Genomic DNA, 21,736 nt, shown 5'->3' on the forward strand with positions numbered 1-21,736 from the left:
CACTATTTGCTTGCCACTGTCTTTGTACCTTTTTAGTAAAGTTGATACAGAAGTTTACTGCATGCTGGATTCTTGTTTTTTTTTATACGAATCAAGGAACCTCAGGAACTGAGTAAATCAACATTGCTTGCAAGTTCCGACTTTGTGAGCAAGTCAGATACCTCTTGGAGGGATTGAGTCGCTATAGCAACATCAGGGTCTTCATCATCCCCTCCACATAGCTCTCTGCTCATCTCTAGGGCCTTTTCAAAGTACTCAACAGCACTTTGGTAATCTTCCAGACAACGGAACACCATCCCTATGTGGTGAAGTGTTCTGGCAATTGAGGAATGGTTCCTGATTGGCCCATGCATGCCTTTCTGGACTTCAAGGGCATCTTTGAAGAAGTCTATGGCTGCTTTCAGGTCACCCATTGCGCTAGATGCTATTCCAAGGGTTCGAAGTGATACTACAATTGAATCTTTGGTAGCATTCTGTCCGTACACCACTCTTTGCATTGCCAATGAGCGCTTAGCATATTGCACTGCCTGATCATATTGTTCAAGATCGCTGTAGGCAACCCCAAGGTTATTTAGTGTTAAAGCAATGCGGGGGTTATTAGTTTCAATGCCATAATATGCTTTGTACATTTCCAGTGCCTGGTGCAGGTATGTGACACCTTTCTGTTCGTCGTTTAGACAAGACCATGCCACACCTAGCCCATTCAGGACTACTGCAATTTCAAAATGATTTTCTGCCGAACCATACACAACTTTGTATATTTCTAGGGCCTGTTCAAAGTACATAATTGCTGTCTTGTGGTGACCCAAACGATGCCAGGCCATCCCAATATTGCTATAAACTCTACCGATATCCACCTCAGCAGCACCCTGTCCGTACAGTACTTTTAGCATGTCCAGTGCTTGTTGGGAGCGCCAAATTGCTACCTCATGATGTCCAAGGTAATGCCAGGATATGCCCAGGTTACTGAGCGTCTTTGCAACGTCAACCACAATAGCATCCTCTCCATGTAAAGCTTTGTGCATTGCCAATGCTTCGTCAAAATACCCGATTGCAATTTCGTATTGGTCAACATGAAAATGTGCCAAACCAAGCACATCTAATGAGGTCGCTATGTCCTCCCTTATAGCATTCTCCCCGTACAAGGCCTTCTGCATCTGCAGGGCTTGCTCGTAGTAAGTAATAGTTGTTTTGTATTGGCCCATGGTATTCCATGTGCACCCGAGGTCAGTTAGAGACGAAATTATATCAGCGTGATTACAAGTCTGACCGTAAAGAACCCTTTTCATTTCCAAGGCCTGTTCGTAGTAGCTAACTGCCGAGTCACGAAGGCCTAAGTCATTATGAGCTCTTGCCAGAGTACGTAGAGACATAGTGGTGATGTTGTGGTTTGGTCCATACACGATCCGTTGCTTTTCTATGCTTTCCTTAAGGTATCTGATGGCCTTATGATACTGACCATCGTCGTGACAGATTATGCCAAGGTTGTGTAGTGTTGTGGCAATGGCCTTCTCCTCAGAACCATCTTTAGACAGGGCTTTTTGCATGGCCAGGACCTCATCAAAGTAACTCACTGCTTTCTTATAGTCACCTTGTTTATTCCACAACAGTGCAAGACTGGAAAGCGAGCCCACAATGCCAGTATGGTTGGTATCTTGTCCATACAAGGTCCTTTCCATTTCAAGAGTCTTTTCATGATAGCTAATAGCTGTTTCAGTAGCACCCATATCATCCCAAGTTGTACCCATGATACTCAGCAATGAGACCAGATCTTCGCTGCGGCCGGTTTGACCAAATATGGCTCTATGCATTTCTAACGCCTGTTCAAAGTAACCAATAGCTGCCTTGTACTGTTGCATTCTTCTGCACTCCAACCCAATACTGTATATCATTGAAGCAATGTCATCATGGGCAGCGCCATGCCCATATATGGATCTTTGCATCTCCAATGCCTGTTGGTGGTATTTCAACGATTTTTCATGGTGAGCCAATTTACCAGAGACTGAGGCAAGGTTACTCAGACAAATAGCAGTATCTGGGTTGTTGCTGAATTTACCAAACAAAGTTTGACACATTTCTAAAGCCTGTTCTAAGTAGCCTTGTGCTTTTACCAAATCATGCTCCAAATACCAGGCAGACCCGAGTGTTTGCAATGATTGAATGATGACATGAGAAGCCATATAATCTCCATACATGGCTTCTATCATGTCTAAGCTATGCTTACTGTATGTTATCGCTATCTGGTTGTGACCTGAACGATACCAGGCCGTCCCTATGTAACTTAGAGACATGGCAATGTCAAGGTTTTTGCTATCATGCCCAAATAATGATTTACGAATTACCAGTGCTCTTTCGTGGTAACTTAGGGCTGTTCTGTGATGTCCCAGTTTCTCCCATGTCACTCCCAGGTTGTTCAGTAAGGTAGCAGTTTCTGTGTCACTGCTATCATGTCCTAACATCTCTAAAGCCTGCTCATAGTATTTGATTGCTTTCTCATACTCGGCCAACCCACTCCATGCTGACCCAAGGTTCGCCAGAGCTGAAGCAATGTCAGTATGACTTGAACATTCTGCTGCTTTTATCTGATCGAGATATTTCTCCAGGTGAGAAATTGCTCGATGGTTTAACGATAGAGCCATGCAAGCTTCAGCCTTGGCCTCTAAAGACCTCTGGCAGAGCGAGGTAGTCAGGAATTGGTCGATGCATGACGATACATGTTCAACAGATAACTTTGACAGAAGCTTCTTCAATGGCACAGCTGTGTATTGGTATCTAAGTAATTGCCTCCAATCACACGAGAAGACGGACCTTACAACACTGATCTCATCGTCATCTGATTCCCGGTACAATGCTTGTGTTAAGGCAGACATACTTTCTTTCTGGCCCTTGTTTGTCATGTATGTCCTCAGACGCAACTCTGCTGAAATGCTGAGTAGGACCTTAAGATGATGAGCGTTGTCAGCACTAATCTTCTGACTAAACTTCATTTTGTCTAGGGTGTTCCAAAGATTTGCTGGCGGGATCTCCATGCACAGTGCAAGGGTGTCTATCATCACAGTCGGAAAGCGATACATCTCTTTCTTCACGTTTATAATTCTCTCTGTTATCTGATACCCTTCGAACTTGCCAATGTCTTGGCGAAGTTGTACCTGACCTTGTTTGATGGCTGCAGACATGTTTTCTGTTGGACTCAATTGAGCAAATCTTGCCTCCATGGAACACTGATACTCTTCTACCAGTGTCTGACTTCCATTTAGAAGGCACGCGTTCCTTAGGACTGAGGCCAAGTTGTACCCCTCTGCCAAGGAGATGTCCTCCTGTTGATACTTCGCCATGTTTGCAGGAGTGTCGATGAGTTCAACTTTAGGTTTGTGCAGTGTTTTGTCTCTACCCAGTGGGGTTTTGCTTGCCCATGGCATGGACCCATCAAACGACATCCCCCGTGGGGTTATGTCGTCATAGAACCAGTTGTCATCAGGATTTGACGATGTAAAGTCATTTAGCGACTTGATAGCCATGGCTGGGAGGATGGTTTCCCCGAGGTTGATAACTTTGATGTGCAGAAGATTTGTGAGGTTTCTGAAATATTGTTTGTTCGCATCACTATCTTTGCCCTCTTCAATCAGAATTGCAAACTCCAGATCAGAATACGGAGTGACGAGCTGTGTGGCCTGTGAACCTAGACCTATAACAGCATATGGACAAGGAGTGGGGCCTAGTACATCAATACACTTAAATAACATGGTCTGTAGCAACTGTTTTCTATCTTCAGCTATCTTAGCAAACATCGCCCTGACTGCATCTGCCCTTTGACTTTCGAACTCTCTGACCTTAATATCATCATCATCAGTGTCATAATTTTCAGGATCGAACTCTTCATCTATAGTTTTCAGTTCCGTCTCTACCCAGGCACGGTGCGTGTACAGGAGCTCTCTGTGTTTCTTGCCGTCTAACTCATATGGACTTGGCTCTGAAGGGTGGTCTGTGAATGTTTGAATGAAACATCCTTCTACCTCTTTGATAAACTTCAGAAGGGTACCCTTTGTCGACTCACTATCTGACCTGACCAGAGCTGCATTGTACAGAGCTACAGCCTTTGTGAAGTCTCTTCCATCCCCTCCCTGTCTTCCACGTTCCTTGTAGACGTCTCCGAGTTTCTGAAGACCTTCTGCCTCTTTGCTCAGACGTAGTGGCCAGGATGTGCCGGTGCTCCCTACATTGAGGAATAATTCAAATCCGCTTCATTTTAGTTTGTGTTCACCATGTTATATATGCATTTAAGGGCAATTTGATACTCTCCATGGGATATATTTTTGGTGTATAACAATATTCATAACAGTTATGACAAAAGGTTTCGTTGTTCACTGGCAATGCAATCACCAGATTTACTGCAGTTTGGCAACTTCACAGCCAGACTTATGTAATTCCCCTTTCTCCCTGAAATTCACAAATGGCCAGAAGGAAATAGAGTAATTGTTTTTCAATTAGGTTTCAAAGGCATGCTGACCGGTTTTCGCCTACGATTCATGATTAATTCAATGTATAACTATACAATAGTATACCCACTGTGGAAGATCTTCAACCCGGCTGCGAAGTGGTGTTCAGCAGTTTGCAAGTCTCCGTCTTGTAGAGCATCATCTCCTTTTTTGAAGAAGCTATGGCACGTCCTAGACATAGCATAAGGAATCTCTTTAGTATTACGAAATATGATCCGTCAACTAAGGATTCAACAATAAAAAGCACCTCCAGTACACACTTTGATGGTGATCATTACTTAGTGAATAGTTGTATGTATTTTCACTTTCACAACCACACACACACACATATGGGGTTACAAAACATTATGATACATGCTGATACCACCTGGTAACATGAACAGTAAGGTTGACATTACCTTTCTTTGTCGTCCACAGTGAATAGCTCTGTCGAGTCCATCATGCACGGAGGTTTTGATGAATGTAGTTGACAGGAAAATACGTCTTATCCCCTTGTTATAACACAATTGTAGTTAAGTAAAAATAACATTCTAGTAAAAGTACATTACATCAAGACTCATGAGATTTTTATTTAGACTAAGAATTAATGTGATACACTTTGGGTACTGACATCCACCCACTACCTCAATACCGACATGTTTACTGGAATTTCTCAAGTAATACTGATTCAGCAAAGAAGTAGTCCATCAATTTTCCCAGTTGCATATCCATCTTATAGATTAGCTTTGCCAATAATGCTGTGTAACTTGCGACTAATGCTTTTTTTTATCTCCCTTGTCATTTAAAAAAGAAATATCGCAAAAGATATCACACTGCGAAAGAAACACCGAGAACCGACTCGAAAGGGGCTTCTAAAATTCAGCAAGGAAGAGACTCGACACATCCTTCCGTTTTTTTCCCTTCATACACCAGCTGTTGACTCTCTTTTTCTCAGTAATGAGTTAAAAGAGGAACTTATGACGCACGGTTACTTTCGTTTCCGCTTCAAACAGCTGAAACCGTCTCAGCTCTGGGAGTCCAGTGCTGACAACCACTCGCGCACTGGCCACCCAGTATGAGAAAGGGACCCGTGACTTTTGTATACATTTGTATTTGTAATATTTAGTATATATATATATATATATATATATATATATATATATATATATATATATATATATATATATATATATATATACATAGAGATAGATAGATAGATAGATAGATAGATGGATCGATAGAGATAGATAGAGAGAGAGAGAGAGAGATAAAGAGAGAGAGAGAGAGAGAGAGAGAGACGTGTACGGAACATGACTTTCGGTTCACACAATTCTGCTGTGCTGACCGAACGAAACTGGGTTTACATACGAATCCCCTTCAACGTTTAGCTGTCAATTTGGCCCTTCATCTTTCCGTCCTTTCCTCACTTAAGATTCCTCATGTACATGTGCCAGTTTAAAATGAGAAAGTGAAATATTTCTGCACATTATCTACAGCACACTCATGACAAGGAAACTGGCGTCCACACCCACGGGGAAATGTCCTGATGATGGGAAAATTCGTGACAGGGAAAGTCTAACCGACTAGAAATCGACTTCAGAACCCCTTACTATGCCTCATCATGATTTTGATGGCCAATCCTCCAAAAGAACAAACATACCTGTTCGGTCCGCGTCCGCGTCCGTCGAGTCTCACCGCCTGTCTGGCAAACACGGAAGTGCTTTCGGTTTCAATATTTCGCAACTTCTGTGCGTCCTTTGACCTCTATTATTTGCCAGGATGCGCATTGTTTACCATGCTCCACCATGTGAAACATCAATGTATTACACCTTCATCAACGAACCAGGGTAAAAGAAAATAAACTCTATTTTAAATGGGCACATCGGAGAAACGATTCCTTAGAGATTATAAGGAATTTAAGTATTGCAGTGGTCCAACTGGCGAGCTTTGAAAAAATTCCTATCACCATCACCGCACTACGGGATTTACAGGCAAACGATCTTTTAACTCCTGACACCAAACGCAGTTCAGCACTGTTGGGAACTATATTTCAAAGAAATTATCTTGGTTTTTGTGAGTTTGGTTCTATTGTCAGGTAAGCAGAGATATTCGATTTCTCAGTGACATATCATCAAAGGGTCATGAGCGCCAGAGCGATTTTCATCTCCACGCCAGGACATACAAGGTACTAGCTGCAATAAGCGTGCAAATATATATATTCACTGTCGGCAGGGCATCGCGTGAATCCTGGCGCCATTGCAAACATTTGACGATGGCTCACTTCTGTGTAGCAACCAAGTTGAATATTTCAATACCACACTGACAACATGTGTTTTAATGACACACGGGTGCTTCGTAATTGTTTAAAATGGTAACACGGTTCCGCACTAAGCCATGGTGCTGAATTGCTTTCTACGGTTGGGGTTATCTGCTAAAAGCTTCTTGCTCAGTAGGACTATATAACTCAATGCGATCTCATATATATAATCTCTCTTTCTCTCTCCCTCCCCCCCTCTCTCTCTCCCTTCCTTCCTCTCTCTCTCTCTCTCTCTCTCCCTCTCTCTCTCGTATATAGCGCGCCATTTACCTGTAATTGTAGCTATTGAATGAAAAAGAGGATCCGCACACACTTTCCATACAACCTGAGGTATGCGTCATAAGAGTTTATTACTAATCTTTAGATTCAAGCATGGTCTGTTATATATGTACTAAAAATTCTGTGTGGAACTCGTTACCTTGTACGTAGCGTCTTCGTGTCAGTGCGTCAATAAGAAGCTTGATAATTGCAGATTACTTCTTTTAAGCAATACGCAATTGCAAATAGCAGAGGTCAACCTCAAACAAACCGCAAACACTTACGAAACGAAATAACTTCTGAAAAGACACTGGAGCCGCATGTAGACATGTGGACACGGTTGGTCTAAGGTTGTCCACTACTATTTGCCTACGTACTTTTAAGCAATTAAAATACAATCGCAATACACTTTGCTATTAACCTAGTATATATATATAGAGAGAGAGAAAAATAAATTTGCAATTGTCATTACCCTGGCATGTAGCTAGGACAGTTAACTGAGTCGTGCGGAATGCACAGATTTCAGATGTTTAACTTATAACTACTATAGATAATAGACATGCAGTACACATCGTTCTGGGGGGTAATGTAGGAGCGTGATTTTTAACACCAGACCACACCACACCATCATTCGAAGCAAAGACACAGCAGCAATTCAGTGATCCTGAATCTTGTTTATTTTACATACGATTGAGATATAACATCATAAAAGAATTCGTGCTCTGTATTTCAACACCTTTTGATTGACAAGTTTTCTACGTCATTTAATCTTCATACTGGCAACATGTCATAAACACAGATATCACTTACTGGTATCTTACCGGAGAAAATTAACATTCCTATGTACTACCAAAAAATATATTTACGTGCTTGAATTCTACGTAAAATTAACACAATGACATTTCATCTCAAAGATGCCTCATCATACATACAAATCTACTTCAATTGTACAAAAAAGGCGAAGAAAACGGTCAGAGACTGAGGACGAGGCATGGCTGTCTGTTGTTTAATATGAGAGCCAAATTGCTCTACCTATAACCTCCTTGCTCGTACAAAGCAAATTTTAAGTAATTTAAGTACCATTCAAGTTGACTTATTATTAGATATACCATTATCGTATGAAAAACAATTTAATCACATATTAGTGATTCTGTCAATATCGATCCATGGAAACTTTACTTTTTCCAATTTTAATTTGTTCCTGTGTAGATATTTTCCTTATCCCAGAAGTCACACTTTTCTTTATTGTAGTCCTGAACTATAACGTTCTGAGGAGTGGTGAAATTCATGTTGGGGAACTGGTTTCCTCCGTTGTACTTGGGCCAGTTTAAAGGTGTTTTCAGGACATTGCCCGTGGTGTAGACGTAAGGACTAGGTTTGTTCGGGTCGCCCGTGTGTGCGAAGTTACCGTAGTGGTACGCCATGGTGTCAGCCATGACCTGTTCGTCAGTGGTGAAGGTCAAGTTGATCAGCTTTGGTGTTTGAAACACAAAGGGGATGTCCTCACCATGACAGACATGGCCCAGGCAGAAGGGCTGTTCGAGCCAGAACGTCTTAAAAGAGCTCGAGAAAGTATGATCAAAGACGTAAAGCCAGACGTCATTTTCAGCACTTTGGACCGAGTTTCGGATTACATTTCGGGTTGAACATTCAAAAACCCAGTCTGTCACGGCTCGAGACAGAAACGGACGATAGTCTGATGTCTGTGGCGGGTTATACTCACGAAGAGCTGCCGGTCCTTTTCCATGGAGGAAGGCCAAAGCAGCTCCATCTAATTCAACTTTAGACATGGGCTTACTAAGGGCAGAATAAATGAACAGAATAGCTTCATCCAACACAGTGCCTATAATAAACGGCTTTCCTTGAAACTGTCCGTTTGTAAAACTATCTACAGTTTGTCTGGGCAACACGTCACCATCTACTGTGGGACCCCACTGAAGAAAGAGCTCGAGAAGCCGAAAGGGGTTAGCGATGTAGTCGTCCACTTTGTCTTGAGCCTGAAGAATCTCATCAGCTGACTTGGAGCGAAGACACTTCATGTCCCCGACAGAGCAGTTTGCGAACTTGGTAAAGTCGTTCCCGAGACGAATCGCCTCTACCTGAGTCTTGTGAGTGATGGAGAACGGTACACTCAGCATGATGGCCTGATGGAACAAGTCTGCAGCTCTACTGGATGTCAGGAGAACTGCGACCGAGTCGGACCCGGCGCTCTGTCCGAAAATGGTTACTTTATCTTTGTCACCGCCAAAGTCAGCGATGTTATGCTGGACCCATTTTAGTGCCTCAATCTGATCTAGTGTCCCATAATTGCCCCTAGCATCATCATCCCCTTCACCGGTTACAAGGTAGCCGAAAGCCGCCAGTCTGTAGTTGGTCGTCACGACGATAGTTGAGGTTTTGTTGGCCAAAATCCGCCCATCATAAATTAAAGCAGCACCAGTGCCTGAGTTATACGTTCCGCCATGAAAATAACACATGACAGGCAGCCTGGCAGTAGAGTTCAGAACGGATCTGGGCACGAAAACGTTAAGATACAGGCAGTCTTCACTCTGTGTTCTAGCCTTGTCGCGATTAAAGATGTGCTGATAGTCGTTAGAGTCCGGCTCACACCCTCCTTGTCGGCACGCCGGGCCCGGCACGGTGCCGTCGCGGACGTCAGGCGCCCAGGACTTGTTGTACGCCCGAGGAGGCTTCCAGCGCAGCTCGCCTACCGGTGGAACCCCGAACGGGAGCCCGAGGAAGATGGTCCCTTCCTCCACGTACATCCCTCGCACGTCTCCGTACTGGGTTCGAACGATTGGACCGTCCGGAAGCCGAGTTGCGTGCCCGACGAGAACAAGGGCCGCGAAGACCAAGAGCTGAGAGAACGTTGTTGTCGCCATATCTAGATGACGCTCAAGCTTGACTGGATGCTAAAGTAAGGTGACTTCTTAATTTTCAATTTGTTGTTATCTTGCCTGGGTACCCTTTGGACCCGTTTTCAATGTTTGGCACTTTTATCTATGTTGGCTCATTGACATAAAGAATACCATTAGAGAAGCACACAAATCATCTTATCCACAACATCAGATGATCTTACAAGGGCATTACAGTCGTTTTAATTTGCGGCTGTGCCGCCGGCTTTTTTAAAAACAAAATTGTTGAACCCTTGTGTCTTCCTAAGTTGCAACTTTTCCCTTTACGACCTTGCTTTTCTAGTAAAATTCATATTTCTGAAGACTTTCCTTCATCGTTTATGTTTCCTACGTTGACGGTGCACACCCCGGTTTATTTGGGGTCTCAAATCGAGGCTGCGCACCCTCAAGTCGAGAGGCCGTCTCTTCAAGAAAATAAATCTAAAGCACAAAAGTCGTATATGGGAATGAAGGGTATTACTCCAGCTTTAAGAACAGCCGGGTTTCAGTTTCTTCACTCTCTCCACTTGTCGTAATTTTTGGGGGAGAAAAGTTTTTTTCACGTAAAAAAGTATGCAAAAAAAGGGTGAATTTTGGCGTGGAAATAAACCCATCACCTATATTTTAGTCATGCAAATGACTGATATTGTCGGAAAGAGAATACAACTAGGATTAATCAGGCAAAAAATAAAGAAAATCGTAACACTGAGATTTTTACAATAACCCGACGCGCGAGGCATAGCAACACGGCTAACAGAACGCATATAGACGGTGAATCTGGGTCAACGGGCGAATCACTTCCAACGCGTAGACTTACAAGGAAGTGAACCTCGGGCCCAAAACCAATTTGCACCAAAAACACATCACTTCTTGCGCTTTTTAGCCATGCCAGTATTAAATGACACTAGTACTTCGCAGCAGATTATGAGAAATTTGAGCTCAAACCTAGTCCCTCGAGACCCTTTCGTCACATTTTTCTCGCCCCCTGTCGCGGAAGAATTGGTGTATGCACCGTTGAAGGCGAAAACACTTAGTTCAATGCATAAACAATCGACAGGCGACAAGTTTTAAATTCCTTGGAAACAACGGTCGTAATTGCTTATTATCATCGTTTTATTCGCATAGGACTAAACATCATTGGAATAAATATCATAGAAGTGCATTACATTTACGGGGAGTGGTTTGAGCAAGGTTTGGGAGGAGAGTACACCCTGACATTTTATACCAAAGTAATATTACTACAATAACAAAGATGCTTTGAATTCGCCAGAGTGGAGTTCATAAAAATATCAAATGATGTCCATAAACAAGCATACTTCGCTATTACTGGTACATCAAAAGTGTGCATTTGTCTGTATGAGACAAAACAACTTCTAGACTCAAGTTGATGATCTCGGCCAACCATCCATTCAGGCAAGCTATTCATCGCGTATTTTTTTTTCATCACAGTAGACGTCAGTAAACCAAATTAAGTTAATGCATCGACGTCGTCGGGCGATATTATGCTCACACGCCAAATATCGACCAGAGCAATATTTCAGTGTAATAAAATCTTTCAGACAGACGTGTTGATGTTGTCTGCCTTTGTATTGTTGGAAAGCTGGCTTCCATAATAAGGCTTGTTTTGAAGTCGCCAGAGTGGAGTTCATGCAAAATATCAGATACATCCGTACACAAGCATACTTCGCTTGAACATGGTACGCTCAAAACATTGTATCCGTCTGTCTGTTTGAGGCAAAAACAAATCTCCAGACTGTCAGACTGCAGTTACATAAGATATGTCCTGTTACTTTCGAGTTAATGACCTTAAGATCTTTAGAAGTTTTCTGAGCAGATTCTGCAACCAGTCACTCAAATTACTGTAATATGATAACCACTATTCACAAGCAGTATGCGAACAAGAGAGTGGTTTGGAGAAGCTGGTTTGCCTTGCGAATAGAGGCTTAGGTTATGTTTACATGGAGTATAAAATACCAATATGTAAGAAGGGTGTTATTTACCAGTTACATATTTTACAATTTCAAATGTCGAGGGCATTGTGTTATCTGGGCATTGTAAACACGATATTTCTTCATACTCAAATGTTCCATATAAGAATTAATTTAATAAAATTGATAGTCATTTGCAGTGAGTACACACTAGACAGCTTTGTCAAAATATAACTCAATAGAGCGAGATTCGCGGCTGATTCATTCTGGTATAGCCTTTTCAGTAAACACACCTGTGCAGCGCCCATGTTCACGTGGCACTAAGGCTGACGTTGCCATGTCTGTTCGTCTTCAGGCGGAGACGTCACTCACCAGGGGTTGCCATAGATACCTCTGTTTTTAAACACGGGGCGTGGACGTGAGCTTTCATACTATTGGTCATCGTCATGTACACAAACCTCTCCGTCGCTTTGGATAAAGTCCTGGTAAAAAGTTAGATTGTCCAGAACAGACCCGAGACCCGAGGACCACTGAGACCACACGGCCAACACGCCAGACAGGTCGACAAGTCCTCAACCTTCGACATTTTGACGGCAAAAATTCTATCACCAGTTAAGATATATTTCACTGTCAATCCAGAAACGTACAGCGAAGCAATGGGCTAGTTCTAATCTTTTTTCTAAATGTAAGATTTCATGATCGTACGGTGGCAAGATCTGCACTGTAAACTTGAGGGCATATACTGGTACAGAGTTGACAGTTGTTATCGTCAGTTTTCATGGGAATCTATATTCATCTGTAGTCCAGCATTATATTAATCGAGCTTAAATATAATTGTAACGATCTGAGACCAGGTTAAATTGACTTGTATGCACCGACTTCATTAGAAGGTACATGTAGTAGTTTTGACTATCATCGTTGAATTTTGTGCATATCTCTAAAAGTATTTTCGTGTTTCAAGTTTGATAATTATTTGTCTTTTTTGCCTCGTTGTATAAAGCTAATAACAATTTCAACATGTCATGTGTACATCTTTATAAAATTGCCAACTTGCTTTATCATTATCGATTGCCGCAGTAATTGTGACACTTCTTTGAAACGAATCCTGTGCTTCTGACATCGGTATAGCTAAAAGAGTATGAGAACTTATCAGACCATGTTGTATCAAGATAACTATACCAAAGCAGATGAAAGACTCCCTCTCCGGAACTGAACCCTGATTCCCTGTCTCCCGTTGCCACCATGGTAGGCACAGAACCTACCATCGAAAGTTGATAGGGCAGACATTCAAATGATCTGTCGCCGGTGCGAAGACCGTGCGATCGGCTGGGTTATCCAGAGTCACCAAAGGGACCGGGGCGAACCCCGGGTTGGTCTTGGTCTGATAAATGCACGCCAGACCTTGAGGTCGGCGCTTCTTCCGCATGTATAAGCTCTAGAATTACCACAGTTATCCATGTAGGATGTGACGATCAAAGGAACCATAACTGATTTAATGAGCCATTCAGTTTTAGACTCGCACGTAAAGCGTACTCGCACGCAGACGGAAGGGGCGAGCCGTCGCCGTTGGGTCCCGGCTGGGGGACCCGGGCGCTGCCTCCGCGGAGGCCGTCCCCGGCCCTGCTTCCGGACGCCCTCGGCACGGCCGTCCTCGCCCGCAAGAGCGGAGGAAAGGCCGCCTTCCAAGCCGGTTGGAGCTAGTCCAAAAACACTCTCTCAAGATAAGTTGAGCGAACTACGACATGGCCAGACACCCTACAGAACACTTTCTTTGAAAAAACAACCCGTCCGCCTCCTCGATCGCAGGGACCTGACTGCCGCATCGTGCTCGGTCGCCAAGCGGACCCGGGGCTTCCTCCACCGCCCTCGCAGTCGGGCACGGCACGGGGCAAAGCTGCATATCGCCGTGGAGCTGGCGGGCCGCGGACATGCACGGCGCCCGCCGCAGCTCGCTCGGCCTCTTCTTTGCGGCAGCTGCGACGGCGAAAGGCTTTCCCCCATACTTAATCAGAGGGGCTCCACATCGTAGGCGCTCCACATCTAATTGGACCCACGTCTTCGTGGCCCAGCACGGGACCGGCATCCACTGCCCACTGCCTCCCGTTGACACTTCCCACGGGATGGCCTCTCTGCAAGTGAAGGTGCTTGCCCGCACGCCCTCCCTGCTTCGACGGACGATAAAAACTTCTTTTCGGGTCAAACTTGCCAAGTCGCCTGGGAACAAGCTCTGACCAGACTAACGCCCCCGGCGTACGCACTCCGACACGGAAAGGACCTACGGCCTCTAGCACGGAAGAACCCCGTTTCAGCACCAAGGACGTGGGCCGAACGGCCACAGGGCATCGCTACTCTCGAGGTGTGCTCTCTCTAGTTGCCAGGCCGAGCTCCTCCGATGTCCCTAACGGGAAGACAATGGGAGACACCAGGCGGGCGGGGTGCCCGAGCGGACACGAATCTTAGCTCGCGGGTATGACTTTCAATGCATCGCAGCGAAAAGGCTGTTCTACTAGGTACGACACCCCAAACGACAACCCGAGCTCCATCAAAGTCGTCTACAGAGGATTCAGCGCCTCCGCCCCGGAGGAGATTGCTCTCCGGATCGAGCGTGGTGTCCGACGGTGTAGTCGGAGCCCCCGGATGTTCGACGCAAATGGCTCGGCCGGACTGCCGAAGCAGTCCTACGCCTGCCACTCCGAAGGAGGCGCCACGCGTATCGTTGCTCTCTGGGCGAAATTCTGACTTAGAGGCATTCACTCATAATCCCTCAGATGGTAGCCTCGCACCACCGGCTCATCAGCCAAGCGCCTAAACCAAATGTGTGAACCTGCGGTTCCTCTCGTACTGAGCAGGATTGCCATAGCAACAACACTTCATCTGTAGGATAAAAGTACAAGAAGTCATTTCTGCAGATACCTTGGTTAGGATTGTCATTAACAGTAATATCTAAAAGATAGTCGACTGGCATATACCTACAAGAGCCTTTAGCATTACAAATACGATTAGGAGGGCATGTCTTACACCATAGATATCTCCGTAGATAGATGTCCCCATATATAATACCTCTCATTTTTTCGTTCTCCAAGTTCAGTCTCACCAAACTTTCCTTACAAAGACCGACGTACACCCCTAGACTGAGGACTTGATTGGCCTTGAAATCAAATGAAATCCTCTTATTCTTACCTTTTTCTTTCCTCAGCAAAGTTGGTCTTGAATTACAGCATCAGGGGCCGCCATGAACTTGCCCTAGTGTAATCCGAGACTGTGCACGCCACTCCCCCCGTGGATCGATCATGCATAATTTGTATGAATATTTATACCATATCTGACATGTTGTGACCTGTAAACAGGATGCTTCTATGTTTGTATTCATGCATGCTGCAACAAAAGGGTACTTTTGACGATGGATCACTTCTGTTTAGCAACCAAGTCGAATATTTTAATACCATAGAGTGATAGACAACATGTTCTATGTGTTTTAATGACACGCAGGTTAATGTTTTTATTTGTAACAAAGTTCCATGGTGCTGAATTGCCTTCTGCGGTTGACGTTATTTGATAAAAGCTCCTTGCTCGGCAGGACTATGTAGGTCAGTGCGATCTCAGATCATGGCTAGAAGTATATAGTAGCGCCTTGCGTTTCCTCACTTAAGGCTCCTCATGTACATGTGTGTGGTTTCCTTTTTTGTATGGTGGTATTTGAACAGTCAGATAGAAAATGGTGACATTGTATATAAAAACATTGTATTTTGCTAGATATTTTCCTCTACATCCCCACCCCGCCAATGACAAAACCGACCGGTATATATCATCACCCTATGAAGCCAACCCATAGAAATACAAACAACATTTTCTACCATTCATGAGAAATGTATCGGGCGGTGAAAGCATGCATGTTTTTGCTTCAGCAAATTTTGGAGTAACAGTGACGAAAGAGAAAGAAAATAGTTTTTACCGTTTTGTGTGGTATGAGACCACATTGGTCTTTTCAAGTGCATTCTCTTCAACCTCCATAGTATTTGATATCACACTTCCTCTGGCCAGATCTTTGGTGTGAGCATTAGGAGTCCCTAAAATAATCTTGTAGACCATACCTGTTCCAGCAAGACCGGCCGGCCGCGCCCGGGTTTGGCAAACACGGAAGTACTTTCCCTATCGAACATCCCAGCTCACCTGCACAACCTTTGAACATGGTTCGTTCATGGCGAACACATCTACATGTACATCAGTGTTCCCCAAATAACCCCATCAGAGACAAGAGCCGATTTTTTAAAATTTTTCATGGATAAACAAAGGTTCAAACAATGCTACCTGACTGTCCATGTAAAACCTACGAAAAAGAAATCTGGAAAGGGTGACAGATTCCATGAGTAGTATCACTCTCTCTTGGCTTGATTTGATTTCTAATTTAGCTGATGTTGCTCATCATATCTTGTCAATACAGACACTCCTTAACACGTCAGACCGCCAGTCTGAACACTAAAGATTACCCGAGAGTATCGCGTTTCATAAACAAACGTGAACGCTTAAGTAAACATTTCATTTGAACTTCTGACCTTGGATGGATGTTTGAATTTAAGTGACGCACTTCTCCTAATTCCGACTTGGATCACGGCAATTGTCTGAAAAACAGGACCCGTACACGCCTTCCATACAACCTGAGGTATGTGTCTTATTAAGAGTTTATTCCTAATCATTAGATTACTACATGGTCTGTTATGTATGTACTGAAAAATGGCGGAACTCGTAACATGGGCACTGGTTTTCCATTGCTGAAGAAGACCGCCGCGTTGTGTACTTAATGGCCCATACCTGAGCCAGTTTTCCGTACTGGCACCCAAGTGCTGAGTGTAGTTCAACACTGGAAAACGAGTACCGAGACAAGGTTCACGTCAAGAATTCCAGTCCTGACGGAGCTTCAGCACTGGAACAAAGCCGTTCAGCACTATACTATAGTGTTACTATAGCACTAGAGTTCGAAACTCCAGTGCAGAACTTTCTCCCGCACTGGGCTCGAGTATCGGCGCCATTTTCTTTTGAACTTCATACCTAGCTTGGACAAAGCATCGTGGTGTTCATAACATTGCGTTGCTTAGTTAACGTTACCTCCATGAAAAATGGAGGTATAGTTTTGAGTGTGTCTGTCTGTGTGTGTGTGTGTGTGTGTGTGTGTGTTCGTGTTTTCGGATATTTGTGGACATCATAACTTGAGAACCTCTTGATGGACTACGATGATATTTGGTATGTGGGTAGGGGTTGGGAAGACGAAGGTCAAGGTCAACTTTGGGCCCCCTGGTGTGTGACATTGGTACTGCAGCAGAACTTCCAATTTTTTGTATCTTTTTACCTGGACATGCTATGGTCTTGATTTCTTGGTGGCAGATAACTTTTGATATAAGGAAGAAGTGGTGTATGTTTGGGCCCCCTATATTTGGTATGCAGGTACCTGTGGCAGAGATGTACATAATGAAATAAAAATTATGCAAATTTGGACTTAATTTGCATACTTCATGAGGAAAATCTATATTTACAGTGTTTTCAATATAGGACTCAACTACATGTTACATATGAAGTTTGTGGCAGGCGGAAGTTAAGCAGATACTAATTATGTAAGTAAGTCCCTAATTTGCATAATTAATTTGAAAGTGTCCTAATTCTTCTTAGTATGTGTAGTAAATGATTGGGCTGTCAACACTGTGACCTGTGTACGTTAGTGAAAGGTGTACATAAGCAAGCATAAATTATGCAAATGCAAAAGTTATTTGCATAATCAGAATATTTCATGTCGGTATGAGGTCTCCGAAGTCTTGTTGCCATAGGACTAGGTTTTTATCCACTCACACTGGGAAGGATTCCTACTCTTTTCGATGTGCAGTGGGTACTTTAACGTGCTGGAGGTGTGGCTCTCCTCAAACACAGGACCTCCATTTAACGTCCTATCCTACGGACGTCCCTAACCCAAGCTAGGCATTAATTTACACCTGAGTGAAGGGGGAAAGTGGTGTAAATTACCTTCCTAGAGTACACAACTTCGGGACATATCAGCGGTTTCGTAGCTAGCACCTCTGGGGTTTTAGCCCAAGAGCTATCTATCACCCAAAGATGTTGACCATATCAAATCAAGAAAACGAGACATCAGAAACGGAAGTTCCGCTGCAGTACCAAGCGAAGCTGATGGGGGCGGGGCGCCAAAATCTAATCATTTTTAGTTTTTGTCATACCCCACCAACACACCAGCTATGAAACAAATCCATCAAACCGTTCTTTCTTGAGTTATCTTGTTCACAGACAGACAAAAAATACAGGAAATATAAGCCATTAATAATTCATAAGAATAATGGCGGTAGATATTTCATTTCGTGGAGGTCATTGTGGGAGTTGATGTTACGTGTACATAATTTCCCCTTAATGAAGGGCACAGCATCTCCACCTCTTAATGGCTCAGATTAATTCACCTCACATTCTGAGCTAGCCACCGTAGGCCACCAGATGACACTCTTAGCTGCATTGTAGAAATAAATTGATCTTCCATGCCTCTTTGTTTAGTGATCAAATTTTCTGTGCTAACCTTCTGTACTGTCCTTTTTTCCAGACAATCATGGTTGGTCTTCCAGGACATGCAGCACCGGGCAGCTTCTTCTTGCTGTTCGGCATTTGGTGGACCGTCAAGTACTCGGTCATGTGGGCCGGCCGGATGGGAGGCAGGCAGACATGTACAGGCCCCGCGATGTGCAAGAACGTGACGAACGCTCCACTAGTGTGTCGCCTTCTGAGTAGGGTCCCGGTGATAGGGCTGTGCAAGATCGGGTTTTCCTTAGGAGGTACCTTAATTAGGCGTCTTAGTTATGCATCTTCATCAAGATTATGGTACCAAAACTAGAACTAATCTTCAGAACAAAACTGTACCTAATGTTTCCGTTTCTAACAGCCTCTCGTGTCTCGAGTATATGGTTTGGAACACAGTACTATGGCACAACGTAGGCGGTATTCGTAGTCTGTGAACATGCCAGGCAGTTTGAAAGAGAGATAGCTTCTATCAGAATTCCTCTATCCAAACCTGGAAATAAGGCCATCTTTTCTAGTAATGTTCTATTTTCCCTGAGATTAATCACTGACGGACTTAAACCTTTTTAAAGACAAAGGAGACTATTCTCCCTTATTACCTCCATGAAAAATGGAGGTATAGTTTTGAGTGTGTCTGTCTGTGTGTGTGTCTGTGTGTTTGTGTTTCCGGATATTTGTGGACATCATAACTTGAGAACCTCTTGATGGACTACGATGATATTTGGTATGTGGGTAGGGGTTGGAAAGACAAAGGTCAAGGTCAATTTTGGACCCCTGATGTGTGACCTTGGTAATGCAGCAGAACTTCCATTTTTTGTATCTTTTTACCTGGACATGCTATGGTCTTGATATTTTGGTGGCAGATAGGCTTTGATGTGAGGAAGAAGTGGTGTATGTTTGGGCACCCTAGCAGCTTGCTCTGGAACTGCAGGAGCGTTTTTGTCAAAATCTTCCAAGGAGCATAATGGAACATAGGAATGACGGATTTCCATGATATTTGGTATGCAGGTACCTGTGGCCGAGATGTACATGAGGAAAATCTATATTTACAGTGTTTTCCAATATAGGACTCAAATGCATGTCACATATGTAGTTTGCGGCAGGAGAAAGTTAAGCAGATACTAATCATACAAATAAGTCCCGGGTCCTAAATAAGTCCATAATTAATTTGAAAGTGTCCTAATTCTTCTTAGTACATGTAGTAAATGATTGGGCTCTCAACACTGTGACCTGTGTAAGTTAGTAAAAGGTGTACATAAACAAGCATACATTATGCAAATGTGAAAGTCATTTGCATAATCAGAACATTTCATGGAGGTATGAGGTCTCCGAACTCTTGTTTTATACTGTTACAGGGCTGATAGGTCAGCAGGTCACCGCCAACTGGACGCTGATCAATCCAACCAACGGCCAGTTCCAGAACCTGAACGACTGGCAGCACACCACCATGTTTCTTTTCTTCATCTTCAGCGGCTTTTGCGATTTTCTGGTCGCCTTCAAAGCACCTGTACCGAGCGGGATAGATTACCTCTCCTTCTCCATGGCGTTTGCGGTGGAAGGACTGTTGTTCTTCTATCACCTCCATGGCCGTGCTGAACTGGACGTTCATCTCCACAAGTTGCTGCTGCTGGCCATTGCCGCGTGTGCGATCGTGAGCGGCTTGGAGGCGTGGAACTCTGACACTTTACTGCTGCCCATGATCAGGACGGCATTCGTGCTGCTACAGGGGACATGGTTCTGGCAGGTGAGCTGTGGCTAATTTGTGGTGTGGGTAGCTTTTAGTGTGGGTAGCTTTTAGTGTGGGTAGCTTGTAGTGCGGGTAGCTTTTAGTGTGGGAAGCTTTTAGTGTGGGTAGCTTTTAGTGTGGGTAGCTTTTAGTGTGGGTAGCTTGTAGTGTGGGTAGCTTGTAGCGTGGGTAGACTGTAATGTGGGTAGCTTGTAGGGTAGGTAGCTTGTAGTGTGGGTAGCTTGTAGTGTGGGTAGCTTGTAGTGTGGGTAGCTTATAGTGTTGCTAGATTGTACGGCAGGGAAAGAAAATGAGTGGTGCAGGTAAAATTTGTCTGTTTCGGTGCAGATAAGCAGAAAAAAGCTTTGAACTCTGACATAACTGTCAACACACCCTGTAAGAGTTGATGTATATATATGTTTCTACAGGTTGGTCTCATCCTGTATCCGCCCTTTCCTGGCAACAAGTGGGACCTGACGAGCCACGCGAACATGATGTTCGTCACCATGGCGTTCTGTTGGCACATCCTGGGCATCCTGCTCTTCATGTGTGTTGTGTACACAGTAGTATATCTCATCCACAAAGCCAAGGTGAAACAGACAGATACCGACCTTGATATGGAGCCTCTGTCTTCACACCTGCTGCAGGCACACTCGGACTCAGAAGTGGATTAACACTAGTGTTTACAATCTGTCTAATTGTTTGGCATCCTCCTGTTTCGAGAGACAGTGGAGGAGGCTAACAGTCACTTGCCGACGTGAGTTTTACGACCTGTTTGCCCGGCCTGCACATGACTTTTTAAGGTGAAGGAGGGGCGTGCGTCTACTTCTCGTCTACTGAAGCTCATATACTATATAGTTCCACAGCACGGTGTATATGAGATGCCACATGTAAGACAGCCCCAGCAGATGCAGCTTTGTTGTTTGTTGCTGATATCTATCTAATACCCATGGGTCAGAAAGTGTTAGTCTACGAATTAGTTGCCAGAACTGCTTCGGGCATTCCACATATCAGTTGTTATAGTAATTGAAGCTGATATTGATGGTTTTGGATTTTATTTCTTACAACTGAAAACATAGAAGATAGAATTAAGAGTAAAGATGTAAGTGTGATGGTCTTATTCAAATTTGTTGGATTTTTAGAAATCGTGACACGAGCCTGACGGAAAACTAGACGCTGGTGTTGATCATCATCCATTTTCCGCTTGTATTTGATAGTTTTGATTACATGGTGTTGATAGTTTTTAGTTTTCTTTTATCTTTAATTAATTAAGTTCAAATCCATTTTTACTTGTGTTTTCATAGACCTGAGTGTTTTGCAACTTATTCTAATAGCCTTTGAAAAAAATGTTGTGTATTTTATCATATTAATTTTTGGAGCAAACAGTTAATACCAGTGAAAATATATAAATGTACAGATTTGAGTGTGCCTGCAAAATAAATCCACCTTACTCGTATAAAAAAACACCTACGTTTGTGAAGAATAAAAGTTGAATTTTATCTTTCTTACTGGATAATGTAAATGAGTAACAGACGTTACGGAGTAATCTCCAAGTAGATCTTACGGTGGTTTAAGAC

The 21,736-nt window shown here is 43.6% G+C and overlaps 3 protein-coding genes across 3 annotated transcripts; 1 reads left to right on the forward strand and 2 right to left on the reverse strand.

The window, feature by feature from the left end:
- Window positions 1-540: 540 nt before the first annotated feature.
- On the reverse strand, window positions 541-4,935 carry LOC118413189. The gene is made up of 4 exons (XM_035816398.1): window positions 4,895-4,935; window positions 4,567-4,667; window positions 2,343-4,213; window positions 541-549 (listed from the first exon to the last, which is right to left on the reverse strand). The coding sequence occupies exons 1-4, from the start codon at window positions 4,933-4,935 to the stop codon at window positions 541-543; spliced, it is 2,022 nt and encodes a 673-aa protein (XP_035672291.1).
- A 3,305-nt stretch (window positions 4,936-8,240) lies between these two features.
- LOC118413190 (crystal protein-like) lies at window positions 8,241-9,932 on the reverse strand. Its single transcript, XM_035816399.1, has one exon. It carries the CDS (start codon window positions 9,930-9,932, stop codon window positions 8,241-8,243), a length of 1,692 nt encoding a protein of 563 aa, XP_035672292.1.
- Window positions 9,933-16,390: 6,458 nt separating this feature from the next.
- On the forward strand, window positions 16,391-20,990 carry LOC118414542 (transmembrane protein 45B-like). The gene is made up of 4 exons (XM_035818633.1): window positions 16,391-16,532; window positions 18,462-18,690; window positions 19,789-20,177; window positions 20,588-20,990. Exons 2-4 carry the CDS (start codon window positions 18,468-18,470, stop codon window positions 20,831-20,833), a joined length of 858 nt encoding a protein of 285 aa, XP_035674526.1. The 5' UTR covers window positions 16,391-16,532; window positions 18,462-18,467; the 3' UTR covers window positions 20,834-20,990.
- The last annotated feature ends 746 nt before the right edge of the window (window positions 20,991-21,736 follow it).

This window comes from Branchiostoma floridae, chromosome 4, assembly GCF_000003815.2.
Source record: "Branchiostoma floridae strain S238N-H82 chromosome 4, Bfl_VNyyK, whole genome shotgun sequence".
In the NCBI taxonomy this organism is placed as follows: domain Eukaryota; kingdom Metazoa; phylum Chordata; class Leptocardii; order Amphioxiformes; family Branchiostomatidae; genus Branchiostoma; species Branchiostoma floridae.